The sequence below is a fragment of the Leucoraja erinacea genome, chromosome 8 (genome assembly GCF_028641065.1).
Source record: "Leucoraja erinacea ecotype New England chromosome 8, Leri_hhj_1, whole genome shotgun sequence".
Taxonomy (NCBI): domain Eukaryota; kingdom Metazoa; phylum Chordata; class Chondrichthyes; order Rajiformes; family Rajidae; genus Leucoraja; species Leucoraja erinaceus.
In genome coordinates this window covers 43,028,363-43,046,613 of record NC_073384.1, presented here as the reverse complement: position 1 = coordinate 43,046,613, position 18,251 = coordinate 43,028,363, and the positions used below count along the sequence as shown (strand labels likewise).

Here is an 18,251-nt window from a genome sequence, read left to right as displayed (position 1 = left end):
GTGTCCGACGTAGGAGACCTCAGACAGCCGGAACCGGCACTTGGAGGGATTCAGCTTGAGGTTTATCTGACGAGCACGGTCGAGGACCCGGCGGAGATTACGGTCATGCTCCTCGACATCCCGGCCGTACACAAGGATGTCATCTACAATGATGGCACATGGGAGCCCGGCAAACAACTGCTCCATGGAGCGCTGGAAAACCTCGCTGGCGGAGCTAATCCCGAAAGGCATTCTGAGGAACTTGTACCTCCCAAAAGGCGTGGCGAAAGTAGTTAGGTCGGACGACTTGCTGTGCAGAGGAATCTGCCAGAAGGAGCTTCTGGCATCAAGAACAGAAAACACGGTGGCTTGGCCCACCTGGGCAGCTACATCCTCGACAGTCCGCATAGGGTAGTGTGGTCTCTTGATGGCAGTATTCAAGTCCTTCGGGTTGATGCAGACCCGAATCTCGTTCTTGCCCTTCTTCATGGTTGCGACCATGGTGGACACCCAGCTGGTGGGCTCGCTGACAGCTTCCAGGACCCCCAGGGTCACCATTTTGTCTAGCATAGCTTTGACCTTGTCCTTCATCGCGAACGAAACCCTATGAGACGGACGGCACACTGGGGTGACAGATGAGTCAATGGCAATCTTATAGACGAGAGGTAACTTCCCCAACTTGTCATCGAAAAGATCGGGGTATGCGGACACGGGGTCTAACATTACCCACACCTCATGGACAGTACTGTCAAATGCGACCAGGCCCAGATCCTGGCAAGCCTGATTGCTCAGCAGAGGCACACAATCACAGTCCAAAACAAAAAACGATAGATCACGAGATGTCTTCTGTAGCTTGCAGTGGAAAGTTACCCTCCCCACAGGAGTCAGCTCCTCCCCACCGTAGGCTCTCAGCACCGATCGATCAGCAGACAGTTGCTCATTATTTCTTATCTTGTGGAAGAGCTTTGTTGAAATATCCCCTTCTTGTAAGATAAACTTACTGTGATCTGGAATTGTGGTCTGTGGTCTGGAATTGCTAGGTGCCCTTCGTGGCACGGACAGAGTAGCCACATCGATGGTGCGGTTCCCAGAACCTCTCTCCCCACTGACCGGAGTAACGACCTCAGCCAGCCGGCAGGCATGCAGGGCTTCATTTAACGTGAGGTCAGGTTTCCGCATTAAATCAGTTCGCAACTTTTGATCAAGCATTCCATTAACCAGTAAATCCCGCGTGAGCTCGTCACGTAACTCACCAAAACGACAGCGCTGCGACAGGTGGCGGAGGTCAGCAATGAAACATTCCACCGGCTCCCCAGGCTGCTGCTTGCGTGATCACAAGATCGTGTTCGCTCCAAGATTCGATTTGAAGGCAGGTCACAGATCTCCGTAAACTTTCGCAGTAGACAGGCAGGGTCGTTAGGAGATTCAGCAGGCTCAACAACCTGGTCAGCCGCGTCCATGACTGCTGGACGGTATTCAAACGAGTTAGCCCTCCTCATGGCATCAGGTCCAGCGAGATTCAGCAGCAAGGATGCTCTGAGAGCAGGAGGGTCATTGTGGTGTGCGATGTTCACATAATGATTGTAGTCCATTACAAACGTCTCCCATCGCTCCGCGATGTCAGCATCAAAAACTAACGGGGAAGGCTTGTGACACGACGAAGCCATCCTTGCACACACTTACACGATAAATGAATTAAAAAAAAAACCCGATAAACAGAGGCGCAGATTTACAGGGTCTGACACCATGTAAAGGAAACTAGACGTTGTCCATAGTCCTTTAACTAAGTCTTTATTCAAACACCAATAACACACGTTCCAGTACTAACCACAACTGGTCTACACACGTACTGGAACCTAACAGGGAGGGAACATGCAGACACTACAGTTATACTATAGAATGTGGGAGGGATGATATGCTAATGAGGTAGTTACATATATGGTTGCATGCATAACCATCTACAAGGAGCAAAGAGGCCATTCTGCAGTTGTATAGATACTTTCAAGAGAGAGCTAGATAGGGCTCTGAAAGATAGCGGTCAGGATATGGAGAGAAGGCAGGAACGGGATACTGATTAGGGATGATCAGCCATGATCACATTGAATGGCGGTGCTGGCTCAAAGGGCTGAATGGTCTACTCCTGCAACTATTGTCTACCTCAACGGCCTTAGATGGTTGATCCATAGAGTCTAGTGACTCTAGTTTTTGATCTGTCCCCTCCATTTGTCTCTGGCATCGTGGCCTGCTGGGGGTCGAGACTGAGTATGTGGAGAGCACTGCCTCCACGGAGAGCGCTGTCAACCTGCACATAAAAACGACCTCTGGTTCTGTCTTAGTTGTGTAGGCCTGGTGCTCCAACCAGTGTAGCGGTTTCTGCCGCTAGCCTGATAGGGATGATGTGCATGCCGGTCTTACCCAAGGAGGGTGTCAAGTCAAGTCAAGTCAAGTTTATTTGTCACATACACATACGAGATGTGCAGTGAAAGGAAAGTGGCAATGCTCGCGGACTTTTGTGCAAAAGACAAACAACAAAACAACCAAACAAATTATAAACACAATCATAACACACATATTCTTTTACATAATAAATAATGGAAGGAAAAACGTTCAGTAGAGTTAGTCCCTGGTGAGATAGGGGTGTGTCTTTACCACACCCACGGCAACCTTGTATTCCTCTTGCAAGTCTTTTACTTGCTTGCTCAAATCTTCTCCGAAAATAGACTTTGCAGAATGCACGTTACTTGCCTTACACAAATGAGCATATTTTCGGTTTATCTCAGGCCTTACACAATCCTTGTGAATGCAATTGAGCTCAAACTATGCGTTACACAGAAATGCTAAGGCGTCTTGCTGCAATTCAGACAGTTGAGTTCCATCCACCGACCATGCAAACGCCGTAATACCTCATGAAAAATCTCTGAACTCGCTGGTGTTTTTAGTCTTTTGACTTTTTTTTGCCATTCAGATTGTCCCAAATGGTGTAATTAACCTTCGGAACATCAAGTGTCTGGTAGTTATCAGGACTAGCATACTTTTCAGCAGTGTCCTGCATGTTCTTCTCATTCAACTGGTGGGAATTCCGTGATTTTGTACTTGGCAACACATTCACGGTCGAGACGGACCACAGATTCAGATTCAGACCTCGTCCCCAGTAAGCAACTGCGTACCCTGGCCGCGCACACTGCCGCTGACGATACGCTTCAAACGCTCTCCTCCATCATCAAAACAGGCTGGCCTGACAAACGATCCGACACGCCCACAGAGGTACAGCCGTATTTCCTGGTACATGATGAACTGGTGGTACAGGATGGTGTTGTGGTTAAGGGTCACAAGGTGGTGATACCCTTGTCGCTACGAGATGAATACTTCAAAGAAGCACACAGCGGTCACCCAGGGGCCGACTTCACACTGGCACGCGCTTGTGGTCTGTTCTACTGGCCGGGGATGGCCGATTACATTCGGGACCGCATAGCCTCCTGCCCCACTTGCAACAACCTTGCGCCTCATCAGCAGCGGCAGCCCCGTCTGCAACAACCACCACCAGCGCTGCCCTGGACGTCGCTGACGGCAGACATTTCGAATGGTGTGGAAAGCACTACCTCGTTCTGGGCGATTCCTTTTCTAACTGGTTTGAACTTGACGAACTGACCTCCCTCACGTCTGAGATGGTCATCAAGAAGCTGATGAGACACTTCTCCGCCTATGGCGTTCCTGTTTGCCTGAGAACCGACAATGGTCAGCAGTTCACTAGCCACATGTTCCAGCAGAAAAGCAGCTGTGGCCAAAGTTGAAGGAGAATGTGCGAACTCCATGGGTGCGAATAGCGCTCCCATTCACCACGGTGAGGGGGCCGCGTTTGCCCGCACGGATGTCAGCGATGGAGGGAAGCAGCTCGGTCACCTCTGTCCCATTGTCCACGAGGAACCTACCCCCGGTGTGGCGATCCCAGGCGAAGACGCGATGAATATGGCCAGCCGTCGAAGGAATCACTGACGACCGGCCCCTGCGTTTCCCGGGAACGCACGGGGGGGGTGGCGACATTGCCTGGCTGCAGCTCCCCAGCGGCGGTAATAATAGCACCAACCCCCTCTGCTGACATCTGGTGGAATAGCAGGTGAAGTTGGCTGGGCTGCACTCTGCTGGCGTCGGATGTTACTGCCGCTGGCCGTGTTGGAGAGACGTGCCTGTGCTGGAATGCCTGATGGCGGCCGGATTTTGCCGCAGAGGTCATCCGGTAGCAGCAGAGACGCGGTTGATAGCGGCCCCGACCTGCTCCGTGCCTCCCAACGCTGCGTGAAGGTCGGCCAGCGCATCCAGGTCCCGCTGACGGGACATCCACAGCTGGTCGGCGCGCTCAGCCTGCGCCTGCATGTCAGCAAAGGAATCGGTGGCGAACTGCAGGCGGATGTCAGGCGGGAGCTGCTGAAGGTAGGCATATTTAAATAAAAACAGGACTCGTGGTCGCCCATTTTCAGAGAGGCAGCAACAGATGACAGTGGCATCAACCTCCAAGAATACACAGAATCCGTCATCGGATACATCAAAAAATGTATTGATGTTGTAACGGTGGTAAAAACCGTCAGGAGGCGTGCCAATCAGAAACCTTGGCTAACTGGGGAAGTGTGTTCTCTACTGAGAATCCGGAATGCTGCATTCAAATCTGGGGACAACGCAGCATACAAACTGGCAAGGAGTAAACTATCCCGGGGGATCAGGGAAACGAAGAGGCTGTATGGACAAAAACTTAATAGCCACTTCGCAAATGACAAAGACACACGTTGCTTGTGGCAGGGATTTCATACCATCACTGACTATAAGCCCCCCCCCCCCGCTGCGGATATGCCAAAACGACCCCTCTCTACCAGATGAACTGAACGAGTTCTACACGCGGTTTGAGGTTAAAAACAGCACCCAGACACGTGCACTACTGCCATCTCCCAGTGACCAGTCACTCAGGCTGTCCGCAGCCGGAGTTAAAAAGGCCTTTGCCAGCATCAACCCACGCAAAGCTGCAGGGCCGGACAACATTCCTGGATACGTTTTAAGAGACTGCGCCGAGCAACTGAAAGATGTCTTCACAGACATTTTTAACATCTCACTCAGCCAGGCAGTAGTGCCCAACTGTCTTAAGAGTGCCACCATCGTCCCTGTCCCGAAGAAACCAAACCCAGCCTTCCATAATGACTTTCGACCAGTGGCACTAACACCCATAGTAATGAAGTGTTTTGAGCGACTGGTTATGCAGCATATAAAAAATAGTCTACCTGCCGACCTAGACCCACTGCAGTTTGCCTACAGAGCCAACCGATCCACAGAGGACGCAGTCTCAACAACACTGAACCTCGTACTGTCACCCCTTGATCGGAAAAATACTTATGCCAGGATCCTCTTCATAGACTTCAGCTCTGCTTTTAACACAATCATTCCGCAGCAGCTGGTGGAGAAGTTGGAGCTATTGGGGGTTGATGCTGGCACATGTAACTGGGTCCTGAACTTTCTATCGCAACGGCAGCAGACAGTCAGGATGGGCAGTAGGACATCAAAAACCATAGCCGTGAGCACTGGCTCGCCCCAAGGCTGTGTCCTAAGCCCCCTGCTGTTTAGTCTGCTTACACACGACTGTACTGCTAGACTCAACAACAACTTCATCAACAAGTTAGCTGATGACACAACAGTGGTGGGTCTCATCAGTGACAATGATGAGTCGGCGTACAGGATGGAGGTGGAGCTGCTCACAGGATGGTGCAAATCCCACAACCTCATTCTCAACGTGGGAAAAACTAAGGAGATGGTGGTTGACTTCAGGAGGGCGGAAAAACAACACCATACACCTCTGCACATCGATGGAGCTGATGTGGAATGGGTCAGCAGCGTGATGTTCCTAGGACTCCACCTGTCAGATGACCTGACATCCACGACCAACACCACAGCACTGGTCAAGAGAGCCCAGCAGCGACTACACCCTCTCCGAAGACTACGTAAAGCAGGTCTCCCCACTACACACCTACGAACTTTTTATAGGGGGACAATCGAGAGCACATTAACCTACGGCATCACTTCCTGGTTCGGGAGCTGCAAGGCGTACGAATGGCACCAACTAAACAGGATTGTGAAGACCGCCAGCAGGATTATTGGTGCTCCACTCCCTTTCCTGCTGGACATATACAGGAAGAGATGTATCAGCAGAGCCATCTCCATCATCAAAGACCCCTACCACTCATCGCATCACATATTCTCCATCCTGCCATCTGGGAAGAGGTACAGGAGCATTAGCTGCAAAACCAGCAGGATGCTCCTCAGCTTCTTCCCGGAGGCTATAAGACTGATAAACGGACTTTGCCCCCTGCCAAAATATCGCGCACCAACCACCAACCTGGACACACTGCAGCAGAGCCACTGTCGTGCCGCTGCTGATCGGAACGCCTGTTGATGTTTAGTAGAGAGTAGAGTGTTAATTTGTTCATGATATATGTATTTTTATTTCTATTTATTTTTTACTGCACACTGAATGGACACTGGTTGAGCAACGTTTTTTTGTTTCCTCTGGATATGTGAGTACTCAGGAAAATGACAATAAAGATATACAATACAAAATGACAATAAAGATATACAATACAATACAATAAGGGCGAGCATGTCCACCAGGAGGGCCGACGGCCGGCGGTCACCTAGGCCGTCCATTCGGAGAATCTGAGCTGCCCGCTCAGACTCGCTAAGGCCTAATCTCCTGATAAGCGGGTTCTTACGGCCCCTATATTTGTTCGTTAACGGGGGGGGTGAGATAAGGTCTAATCCGCCTCGCAGTCGCCGGGTCAAGAGCACTGATCATGTAAAAGTACTTAGTTTCATCTACCGTCACCCCTCGCAGAGCAAACTGTGCCTCTGCCTACTGGAACCAGATATCAGGCTCTTCGGTCCACAAAGTCGGGAGCTGCAGCGCAATCGCGTTGTTTTCCATCACGATACGTGATGAACGTCGGGGACACCAGTTGTAGTGGCCTGGATGAGGTCAGGAAAAGGCCAGACGCCAGGCAGGTTCAGAAGTCATTTTTAATGAATCATGGGAAACACAAAGAACGCCCGCGAGCAGGACCCGTGAAACCCCAGGGGCAGACAATCGTCCCTGTCCCTCAAGAGCCGAGGGGGATGACCCAAGGAGTGGCCTAACCCCCAGGGACCGCCACAATATGAACTTATTTCATCTATTTATGTAACATGAATGAAAAGAATCTCATTGATGTGATATTAAGGCTTATCTTTCCACCAGCTGTTTATAAATCAGCTGTGGTTTTGAATAAGAACAGTACGTTCTCCCGATGTTTTAGTTGGCATTTATCTCTCAAACAAGATCACCTGGTCTTCTGTTTATTTGCTGGTTATTAATGCTGCTGTGTACAAATTGAGTGCACTGGTACTCCCTTCAGGTGCAGTGGAACAGCACTGAAACAGCACTTCATTGACTGTTAAGTGCTTTGGGAGGTTCTTGGACAACAAAGATTGTCCAGAAAACTTTGTTAAGCATCTTTATTCTAGTTATTTTACTGGGTACAGTAACATAGTGATTATGTTCATAGAACCAGAGTACAAATCCTACCATGGCAACAAGGAAATTTATTTTCAAGTGTTTAAGTAAAACAGGAATGAAAATAAAACTCATCTTGGTAACAATAACTATACTACAGGTACTGGGATTGTCATAAAAACCTAGCTGGTTCACTAATGGCTTTCAGGGAAAGATATTTATCAAATAAATGTAGCCTTGACATTAGACTCACCAGTGTGGTTGACTTGCAGTTGCCTCCCCAGTTCAGGAGCAAGTAAGAATAGGCAATAAAAGTAATTTTCTCAATGGTGATGTGGGATGTCCTGAGACAGTCAAAGATTATTTAGTGTCCTGTTATAATCCTGTGTACATTAAAGAGACAAGTCCCATAATACCATACTTGATCCAGACATTTGAACCTCCTCATGCATCTTCATCTGAGCAAGAGACCACAAGGATATTTGTGGTCCACAGTGTGATAAAAACATATGGTTACAATAAACTACCTAATCCACTTCTTGTCGCTTACATCAAGATAGCCCTAAAACAGAAAATGGACAAAGATATTGCTACAAGATACCAAAATAAACAGAGAATTTTGAAAGCATGTCAGGCAGCATCTATGGAAATAGAAACTTCAAGTCAAGGACCCTTTGCCAGGAAGACCCTACATTTGAAAAACCATACAAAAGTCATTGCTTCACAGTGATTTAAAAATTCTTGACAAACAGTTTATAATGCTTGATTCACCAGTGAAATAACTCATTGTTTCTGTGCCGAAAAATACAGAAATTAGTTTGACAACATGACTGGAAGCACCATCAAGAATTGGTGTGAATAAACATTTTTGATCGGTGGGTTATAGCAAGGGATAAAAACATTTTGGTCGGTGGGGGCGCTGCAAGCCGGCGCCCTGTCAGCAGCGTGTCCGTTTTTTCCCCGCTTTTTTTGTTTTTTTATTATGTTTTAATGTATGTTTTTAATGTTCCTCTGTGTGTTTTGTGTGGGGGGTGGTGTGGGGGGGTGAGGGGGAAACCGCTTTGGTCGCCTCCTCCACGGAGAGGCGACGTTTTCCAGGTCGCCTCCCCCGTGGCCTAACAACAGGATCAGCGCGGCTTTTCCCAGAGAAGTGACTGGGGCTTCAGCGGCGGGCGCAGCGTGGACTCTCGGCGTGGAGCGGGTGAGCCCTCGCTGGGGCTCGCCGGAGGGGAGCGCTCCGTTTCGCTGGCCCGCGGCAGCCTGAAGCTGCGGTCTGCACAGCTCCAGCTGGTGCGGCATCTACAGCCCGGGATCTCATGTTGGGGACCCGGGGGGGAAGAAGAAGCTCCATCGACCGGCCTGCGAACGACTTCTACCGCGGGCGCGATGGCAACTTACCATCGGCGGGGATCCCTGGAGGGGAGCTTCGTCTGTCGGCCCTGCAGTCTGCGGTGCTTCTGGCTGCGGCGCGAACTTTAAATCTTCGACCGCAGGCCTGCGGCCTACACCAGCCTGAAGCCGCGGTCTCCGGTGGGGAAGAGCCGATCCTGGACTTACCTTGACTTTTACCTTGTCCTTTTACCATCTGGACGCCCGCAGCAACGGCTGCGGAGGGTTGAGGTCCTGACCACGGGAAAATGGAGGAGGACTGGCCAATTTCTGTGCCTTCCACCACAGTGATGAATGCTGTGGTGGATATTTGTGTTAAATGTTTATTGTGTTTGTGTGTTCTTTATCATTGTACCGCTGCTGACAAATTCATTTCACTTGCACTTTATGTGCAATGTGACGAATAAAACTGATTGATTGATTGACAACTTCAAGGCGAGATCCAAAAACAAATTGCAACCTAGAAACAATGTTGAATGGAAAGGGCACAGAAGATCTGGTATCAAGCTGGAATGCACAATGTCAGTAGATTCATTAGTGGTACGATCCGTCTATGGTCCGATCAGCCAAGGATCAAACTCACTAAGAGCCAAGAACTGAGGAGAATTTATTGCGCACAGTCTGTATCTGCAAAAAGGACAACTTTGGAAATCTAAGTATTTGATATGCGTATCCTTAACTGCATTTCACGGGTGCCACACTTGCTATTATCCCAGCCTGGCAAGATATTGTAGGCCGGTTGACAGCTGAAAAAAAAGTGTCTATTCACCCAACTAAACCATAATGGTGAATACTTGAAGTTTCAATTCTTATGCGTGCATCGGAATCCATTTTCAGTAATCATAATCGCCACCATTTTCAAGAAAGAGACCAACCCAGTTGCAGTAATTTTAGAGGTCTTCCTGTTCGCTGCCACAGAGAAATAATTGTAAGTATCATCTTCACCTGCCCTGTGACTAAATAGCTCCTTCCATAGTCACAGTGCAGTTTCTGTCCATCAAAGGGCCAATGGACATTTGTTTACCACATGATTTATCTAAGAAGTATGCAGGGAGCAGCATGAAGCACCGTATGTTTTATTTTAGTCTCAGACTCATCAACTGAAAGGAATTATCAATCTTCTTCTCAAATTTAATAGTCCTCAAAAACATGTCTGTCTGATCCATGATGATATATAATTCACAATCCTTACCCTAATCCAAGTGCAGCGGGATTAGGGTAAGGATCATGCATTATATGTCATCATGGATCAGACAGATCCATGTGCAGTTGAATTAATTCAGCCTAAATCACAACACTGGTCCTTTGTTCAACCTTTCTTCACCAGCTGAAGTCAAGATATTCCACATGATAAAGTGGCAACTTTAGTCCCCATCCAGAATCAAAATAACAACGTTTACTCATTGAGTATGCAGATAATAGTTGTGTATATGCATATTTGGAGGCTGAACTCCAAATCATCATTGATTCCTTCACCAAAGCATGCCAAAGGATGAACCTTGCATTAAACATCAAGAAGACAATGGTCCCTCAATTGTTATCCCCATCATATCAGACCACTAAAGACTTGTAGTCTCTCTGATCTTTGAAATCTGTGCAAATAACAGAAGTAGCATACAACATTCCAAAAACACATCAATTTTCAATACGTACCAGGGCCCCATCCCCGACCTCTACCTCCGTTACATCGACGACTGCTTTGGTGCCACCTCCTGTACCCACACACAACTGACTGACTTCATCCACCACCACCAACTTCCATCCGGCACTCAAATACACCTGGACTATTTCTGACACTTCCCTACCATTCCTTGACCTCACCATCTCCATCGCAGGTGATAGATTTCTGACCGACATCCACTATAAACCCACTGACTCCCATGGCTATCTGGACTACACTTCTTCCCACCCTGCTTCCTGTAAGGACTCCATCCCCTACTCCCAATTCCTCCGTCTACCCCGCATCTGCTCCCAGGATGATGCGTTCCACACCAGGGCATCTGAAATGTCCCCATTCTTCAGGGAACGGGTGCCACACTTGCTATTATCCCAGCCTCCACCATAGATGAGGCTCGAACCAGGGTCTCTTCCATACCCCGCAACACTGCTCTCTCTCCCCATCCCCGCACTCGCAACAAGGGCAGAGTCCCCCTAGTCCTCACCTTTCACCCCACCAGCCGTCACATACAACAAATAATCCTCCGTCAGTTTCGCCACCTCCAACGTGACCCCACCACTTGCCACATCTTCCCATCTCCCCCCATGTCTGCCTTCCGCAAAGACCGCTCCCTCCGCAACTCCCTTGTCAATTCTTCCCTTCCCTCCCGTACCACCCCCTCCCCAGGCACTTTCCGTTGCAACCGCACGAAATGCAACACCTGTCCCTTTAACTCCCCCCTCGACTCCATTCAAGGACCCAAGCAGTCGTTCCAGGTTCACCTGTATCTCCTCCAACCTCATCTACTGCATCCGCTGCTCTAGATGTCAGCTGATCTACATCGGTGAGACTAAGTGGAGGTTGGGCGATCGTTTCGCCGAACACCTCCGCTCAGTCTGCAACCTACCTGACCTCCCGGTGGCTCAGCACTTCAACTCCCCCTCCCATTCCCCGTCCGACCTCTCTGTCCTGGGTCTCCTCCATGGCCAGAGTGAGCAACACCGGAAATTGGAGGAACCGCACCTCATATTCCGCTTGGAGAGTCTGCATCCTGCGGGCATGAACATTGAATTCTCCCAATTTTGTTAGCCCTTGCTGTTTCCTCCCCTTCCTCAGCCCTTGGGCTGTCTCCTACCATCCCTCAGCCCTCGGCATTTTTTGTACTCCTCCTCCTCCTCCTCCTTTTTATTTCCTTCCTTCCAAAAAGTCTCCCCACTGTTCTCGACGAATTGATCGTGCCTTTGTTATCTGGTATCAGACATCGGAGCTCAACGCACGCCGTCCAGTATGGCACGGCCCGTTAGGTGTTTGTGTTGGCTGTCTTTTAGTCTTTTTGTCGACGGGAGCCGCGGTCTTTCTCATGGGTCGATGCGAAGCCCCTTCCTCGGCTGCTCCAGACACTGTTTTTCCGAGCCGCTGAGAGTGTCGGTGGTGGCTTTTGCACCCGACGCCGATGAACTCCATCATAAGCCGGAGGGCTGAGAGGGCCGCGGTGAAACATCAGGCTCTCGCGCCAGTATCGGCCCGACTGCAGAGGCCTCAATAGGCCCGACTATGGGTGAACTGAGGATGGGACTGGACTTTTGCTGCCTTCCCCCACAGTGGGAATCATTGTGGGGGGATATTTCTAGGTTAACTGTTAAATTCTTTGATGGTGTGTCTTATCTTTATTTGTGTGCTGTAATGGCAAGTCAAATTTCACTACACCAATTGGTGTATGTGATAATAAATGTCCTTTGTATCCTTTGTAATTCTGAGGATTCAGTTGTCTTCCATCCCCTCTCTTTACTGCTCTTCTTACTCTATCATCCTTGCCAGCCTGTTCATCATCCCCAAACCACTGACAAATGCAAACTGATTGTTTGTACAATGGGTACTCACTGCTGAAAGGGTTTTTAATGTAAGTTCTGATTCGCTCTGGTTCTGTGTTTAGTATATTTTCTAATTCTGGATCTTCTCTCCTGTTGACGATGTATTCTATGTCATTATTCATGCCTTGTATATTACTTTAGTGCGACATTAATGTTTTGAATTTTATTTTTACTTTTTCAGGGGATGCAGATGTTGCTGCCAAGTTTGCTTTGCAACTGATAGAGATGGGAGCAGATGTAAATATCCGAAGCCATTGGACTAACATGAATGCTTTGCATTATGCCGCTTATTTTGACGTCCCGCAACTAATAAGAGTAATTATGAAAGGTGCAAATGCTGGAGGTAAACAATTTCATATTTTGTGAAAGCTGTATTGGTATTTGTTGTGCAAACATGTGAAACTAGTAAATCCTAGCCACTGGCATGAGATGTCCTTTGTTTCTTTTTAGATGTATTCTTCATAAAATGGTGACTGTAAGCACCAACCAAGGTGAGGGTCAGCATCTAATCAGCTGAACAACACTAAAAACATAGGTTTGGAATCTAGTTTAACTACAAGACTGATGTCATATACGTATCCGTAAAATTCAACTTGTTCTTACTGGCATTTATAGATGACAAACTGGCATTGTAGTCAGGTACATGCAACCTTCTACCTGGTTTAGTGAACTTAATTCACCTCCCAGCCGATGTTGGTGTCAGAATTTGAAGCACTTTCCTCTCCTCGAACCACACAGGTATATTTGGGCTTGAACCATCTCAGAGCCATTTATGGTTTTGGGGTTTAAATCATACAACTGATGTCACTGAATTCAAAGTTCAAATCATCTCAGTTAGTCTTGGTACAGATGCTTGAATTATTCTCCAGCCGTCTATGATTTTGCAGATTGAATGGCTACTCTCCCACATTTGCTATCAGTTGCTTCCAGAAGACCACCATCATCCCAGTGCCGAATAAAAGCCAGAACATATGCCTAAACGACTACCGTCCATTGGCCTTGACATCCACCATCATGATATGTTTTGAGAGGCTCGTTATAAAACGCGTTAAATCCAGTCGACCCAGTGTCCTTGAACCACTGCAGTTCCCCTAGTGCCACAACAGGTCAACGGACTATGCCATTGCCCTAGCCTTACATTCCTAGAACACCTGGATAAGAGAGACACCTACATAAAACTCCTATTCATAGACTACAGCTCTGCCTTTAATACCATTACACCATCCAAACTTATCACCAAACTTGCTGGACTCAGCAATTATATCTGCAACTGGATCCTCGACTTCCTGGCCAACAGACCCCAAGTGAGGATAGGGGACAAATCATTATCTACAATAATCCTCAACACGGGGGCTCTGCAAGGATGCGTAATCAGCCCCCTTCTTAACTCCTTGTGCACCCACTACTGTGCAACCATGTACAAATCTAATTCCATGTTCAAATTCGAACACGACACCACCATTGTGGGCCAGATATAAAATAATGATGACACTGAGTACGGGAAGGAGATTGTGAACCTCATGGCATGGTGTTGAGACAACAGCCTTTCACTTACACCTCCTCCAACCTCATCAACTGTATCCGCTGTTCCAGGTGTCAACTCCTGTACATCGGCGAGACCAAGCATAGGCTCGGCAATCATTTCGTTGAACACCTCCGCTCAGTCCGCCTTAACCTACCTGCTCTCCCAGTTGCTCAGCACTTTAACTCCCCCTACCATTCCCAATCTGACCTTTCTGTCCTGGGCCTCCTCCATTGTCAGAGTGAGGCCCAGTGCAAATTGGAGGAACAGCACCTCATATTTTGCTTGGGTAGTTTACACCCCAGCGCTATGAATATTGATTTCTCCAACTTCAAAGAGCCCTTGTTTTCCCTCTTTCTCCATTCCCTCCCCATTCCCAGTTCTCCCACCAGTCTTACTGTCTCTGACTACATTGTATCTCTGTCCCGCCCACTCTCCTGACATCAGTCTGAAGAAGGGTCTCGACCCGAAATGTCACCATTCCTTTTGTCCAGAGATGCTGCCTGTCCCGCTGTTACTCCAGCATTTTGTATCCAGCTTTGATTTAAACCAGCATCTGCAGTTCTTTCCTACACAATCTTTCTCTCAATGTCGGCAAGACAGAGGAGATAGTGATCGACATCAGGAAGCAAAGCGGAACACATACCCCAGTTTGCATTGACAGTGCTGAAGTAGAGATGGTTGAAAACTTCAAATTCCTAAAAGTCAACAACTTCTGCTGGACCACCCATATTGAAGCAACGACCAAGAAAGCACACAAACGCCTCTACTTCCTTAGAAGGCTTAGGAAATTTGGCATGTCCCCAACAACTCTCACCCTTCTAAAGGTGCACCATAGAAAGCATTTTATCAGGATGCATCGCAGCTTGATTTGGGGACATCTCCATCCAAGACCACAAGAAATTGCAGCGAATTGTGAACGCAGCCTAGACCATCACACAAATCAACCTCCCTTCTATTGACACCATTTATACCTCCCGCTGCCTTGACAAGGCCAGCAGCATAATCAAGGACAAGTCTCACCCTGGCCATTCCCTCTTCTCCCCTCACCCAGCAGGCAAAAGGTATAGAAGTGTTAAAACGCACATCTTCAGATTAAGGGACAGTTTCTTCCCAGCCATTATCAGGCAACTGAATCATCCTACCACAGCCAGAGAGCGGTACTGAATTACTATCTGCACCTTTAGTGGCCCTCGGACTATCTTTGATCAAACTTTGCTGGGTTTACCTTGCACTGAACGTTATTCCCTTATAATATATCTATACACTGTAACTGGACCGATTGTAATCATGTATTGTCTTTCGGCTGACTGGAAGGCATGCAAAAAAAGCTTTTTACTGTACCTCAGTACACGTGACAATAAACTAAACTAAATAGTATCAAGCTGTGGGTTGACCTCTGTGTGTGTGCTGCTGGTAAAGTGGATTGAATTACCCTATCACTGTTAAGAGTTAGAAAGACTGACACTGGCTGGCAGCATTGTGTTTCAAATAATCTATGCAGCCTATGTTTAGTGTTTAGTTTTAGAGATACAGTACGGAAACAGGCCCTTTAGCCCACCAAATCCACACCAACCAGCGATCTCCGCACATTAATAGCACGCTATACACTAGGGACAATTTTAGATTTATACTAAGCCAATTAACCTGCAAACCTGTAGGTCTTTGGAATGTGGGAGGGAACTGAAGATATCGGAGAAAACCCATGCAGGATACGGGGAGAAAGCACAAACCCCGTACAGATAGCACCCGTAGTCAGGATTGAACCCGGATCTCTGGCGCTGTTAGGCAGTAGCTTGACTGCTACACCACTATGCTGTCCAGTTGGTGGGAAGTATACTCCAACATATCCTTGTGTATCAGTATGGACTGCCTCCAAAGTAGTCCTTTTCCTTATGGGTGTTCAGAGCTTTTAGTCTTTTGCAAAAATGATGCAAAATATTCATTATGATTGGAATTAATGCAAAACACTTTCAGGGAATCATCCATCATGAATTTTATAATAAAGTTGGGAATCTCAAACCTCTAAATAACTGGTGTTGAGGGATAAAAAGTCAGTTTTATCAAGTGGTGTCATTCTGTTTTTAATTTAAGGTATGGTGATCTCTGACCAAAGATACAGAGTGGTAAAAACTTCTCTGTTTCTTAATCATGATAATAAATCAGAAGTTATACAATGATTGTGTTTGATTGAAACAATATGTGTGAATTTCTCTTGTTCCTATTATTGACAGCGATAGATGCCACCTGCAGTGACTTCAACTTTGGAACACCTTTGCATATTGCAGCATCAAACCTTTGCTTGTCAGCTGTGAAATGTCTTTTGGAACATGGAGCCAATCCTGTATTTAGGGTAAGAAATTATAGTATTTAAAAATAAACTCTCTGGACATGGCAACAATGACCCAAGTTAATTTGTAAAAATAAAAGTTTAGATTTTTGAATGTTATGAGGAAATAATTTGCCTTCTTAGAGATTAGTCTTTTATGAAGTACATTAGAGGATCATAAAGAATTGAATGTGGCTGCGAAAGGAAACAGAATTAACTGTTGTGCATTATGCGAGCGACGTGGCAGAAGGATCCCGGTGAGTGGCACGGCAGATGGATCTCGGCGAGCTGGAGTCACATCCTGACATCAGGCCTGGCTCGCCCGCCTCGGAACTGGGAAATAGCCCGGAGAGGGAATCCTCCGAGCCTGACCCCTGCTTACCACAAGGACAGGAGACGAGGGAGTTGGAATTGGAACAGATTGGAACGGAATTGGGTTATTAAGTGGACCAGCTGTGGAAGGCAGTGCAGTGCACCTTGATGGTGGAGGCACTGCAGCAGCCTGGGGCTTGGCTGGAATTGGCACCGTTCCAAGAAGCCGACCATGTGGACCAGATGCCACCTGCAGCTGCATGAAGTGGTGGAGCAGCAATGGAGGTCACCAACGGCAACACTTGGCCAGGCTGATGGCTCTAGGGCCTTCATGGTCAGCTTAAGAAACTCAACACTTACTACAACTGGGACTTGAAAAGGGTGGGAGCAGAAGGGGTGTGTGTGGGGAGGTGGGAGGGAGGGGTGAGGGGGGAGCAGTGGCGGGGGAGGCGGGCAGCGTGGACTCGACATGTGGGGGGGTTGCAGGCACTCTCTCTCCCTCTCTCTTCCCCCCTCTCCCTCGATGGCAGAGCGCAGCATTCCCTTCCCCCCGCGGCAACCAGTGTTGATGGAAGGCCTCCAGCGTCCCCGTGGACTCCGCGTGTTCCCTCTACAGGTACAGGCAAGCACGGACGTAGGACCGGAAGAGGGGCAGGCAGCCTACAGGTACCATCAGCCGCCCGCTGCCTGGACCCGCGAATGGGCATCCCGGCCAGACCCTGGAGCAAACTGACAGGGCGATCCCACCGATCGCCCCTCCCCACTCCCTGCCTTGTGTCCAAATACCAGGATCATGGGACTAAAATGCAACCAGAACTTGAGGAGCAGCCCCTTCAGATATTGGTACAGGGGCTGCACGTCATGCTGCGGTTACCGTTGGCAACGTCCCATTGTTATGTAATTGTGGCACTCGGCAGCTTGAGAGCCCATTGTAATTGGTGCATTGTGAGTTGCATTGTGACATCATCAGTGGAACCTCCTGGAAAAAAGGCTGTCTGAAAAGCTGCGGTTACCGTTGGCAACGGCCCGTTGCATTTCCACATATGTTTCCGAAGTTATCGACAATTCAAGTTAAAAAAAACAAATAGTTGTGCTGTGTGTGAGAACCATTTGTTTCCTTTTTTTAAAACTTGAATTGTCGATAACTTCGGAAACATATGTGGAAATGCAATGGGAAGATGTTTATCGCCACCACGGGAAAAATGTGAGTAGGATGTGTGAAAATGAGAAGGCTGTGGTCTAGCGTTTGGAAGAAGATAGGAATTAACCAGATTGACACGGAGACAAATCGTGGGCACAAACAGAAACAAGACGAAGACTTTTAGTTATATACTAGACAAAGTGGGACCGCTTGGGTCCCGTCACCTCAATGCGCGATTGCGGGGGGGAGGGCGGGGGGAGGCGGCCTGTGGCGTCACACAGACACTAACCACCCCACCCACACACACATTAACCCCTTGATATATTAATATTATTCATTCACTCCTTTCACTCCATCCCCCGCCCTGTCCACTCACGCATAGCCCCCAACTCGCAGGCGCGACTAGAGAGGGGGATGGAGGAGGTAGAGAGAGCGAGGACAGGCAGAGGGCAGAAACAGGGCAGAGAGCAGAAGGCAGAGGCAGAGGGCAGAGTCAGCAGGCAGAGGGCAGAGACTGAAGGGAGTGGAC

The 18,251-nt window shown here is 48.2% G+C and overlaps 1 protein-coding gene across 5 annotated transcripts in view; it reads left to right on the top strand.

The window, feature by feature from the left end:
• LOC129699621 (CAP-Gly domain-containing linker protein 4-like) overlaps positions 1-18,251 on the top strand; it is a 233,352-nt gene that overhangs the window by 37,686 nt on the left and 177,415 nt on the right. For all 5 annotated transcript variants that reach the window (XM_055639579.1, XM_055639581.1, XM_055639582.1 and 2 more), the window contains exons 5-6: positions 12,600-12,761; positions 16,175-16,293. In XM_055639579.1, coding sequence (XP_055495554.1) covers positions 12,600-12,761; positions 16,175-16,293 — 281 coding nt within the window. The remainder of the gene's footprint in view (positions 1-12,599; positions 12,762-16,174; positions 16,294-18,251) is intronic.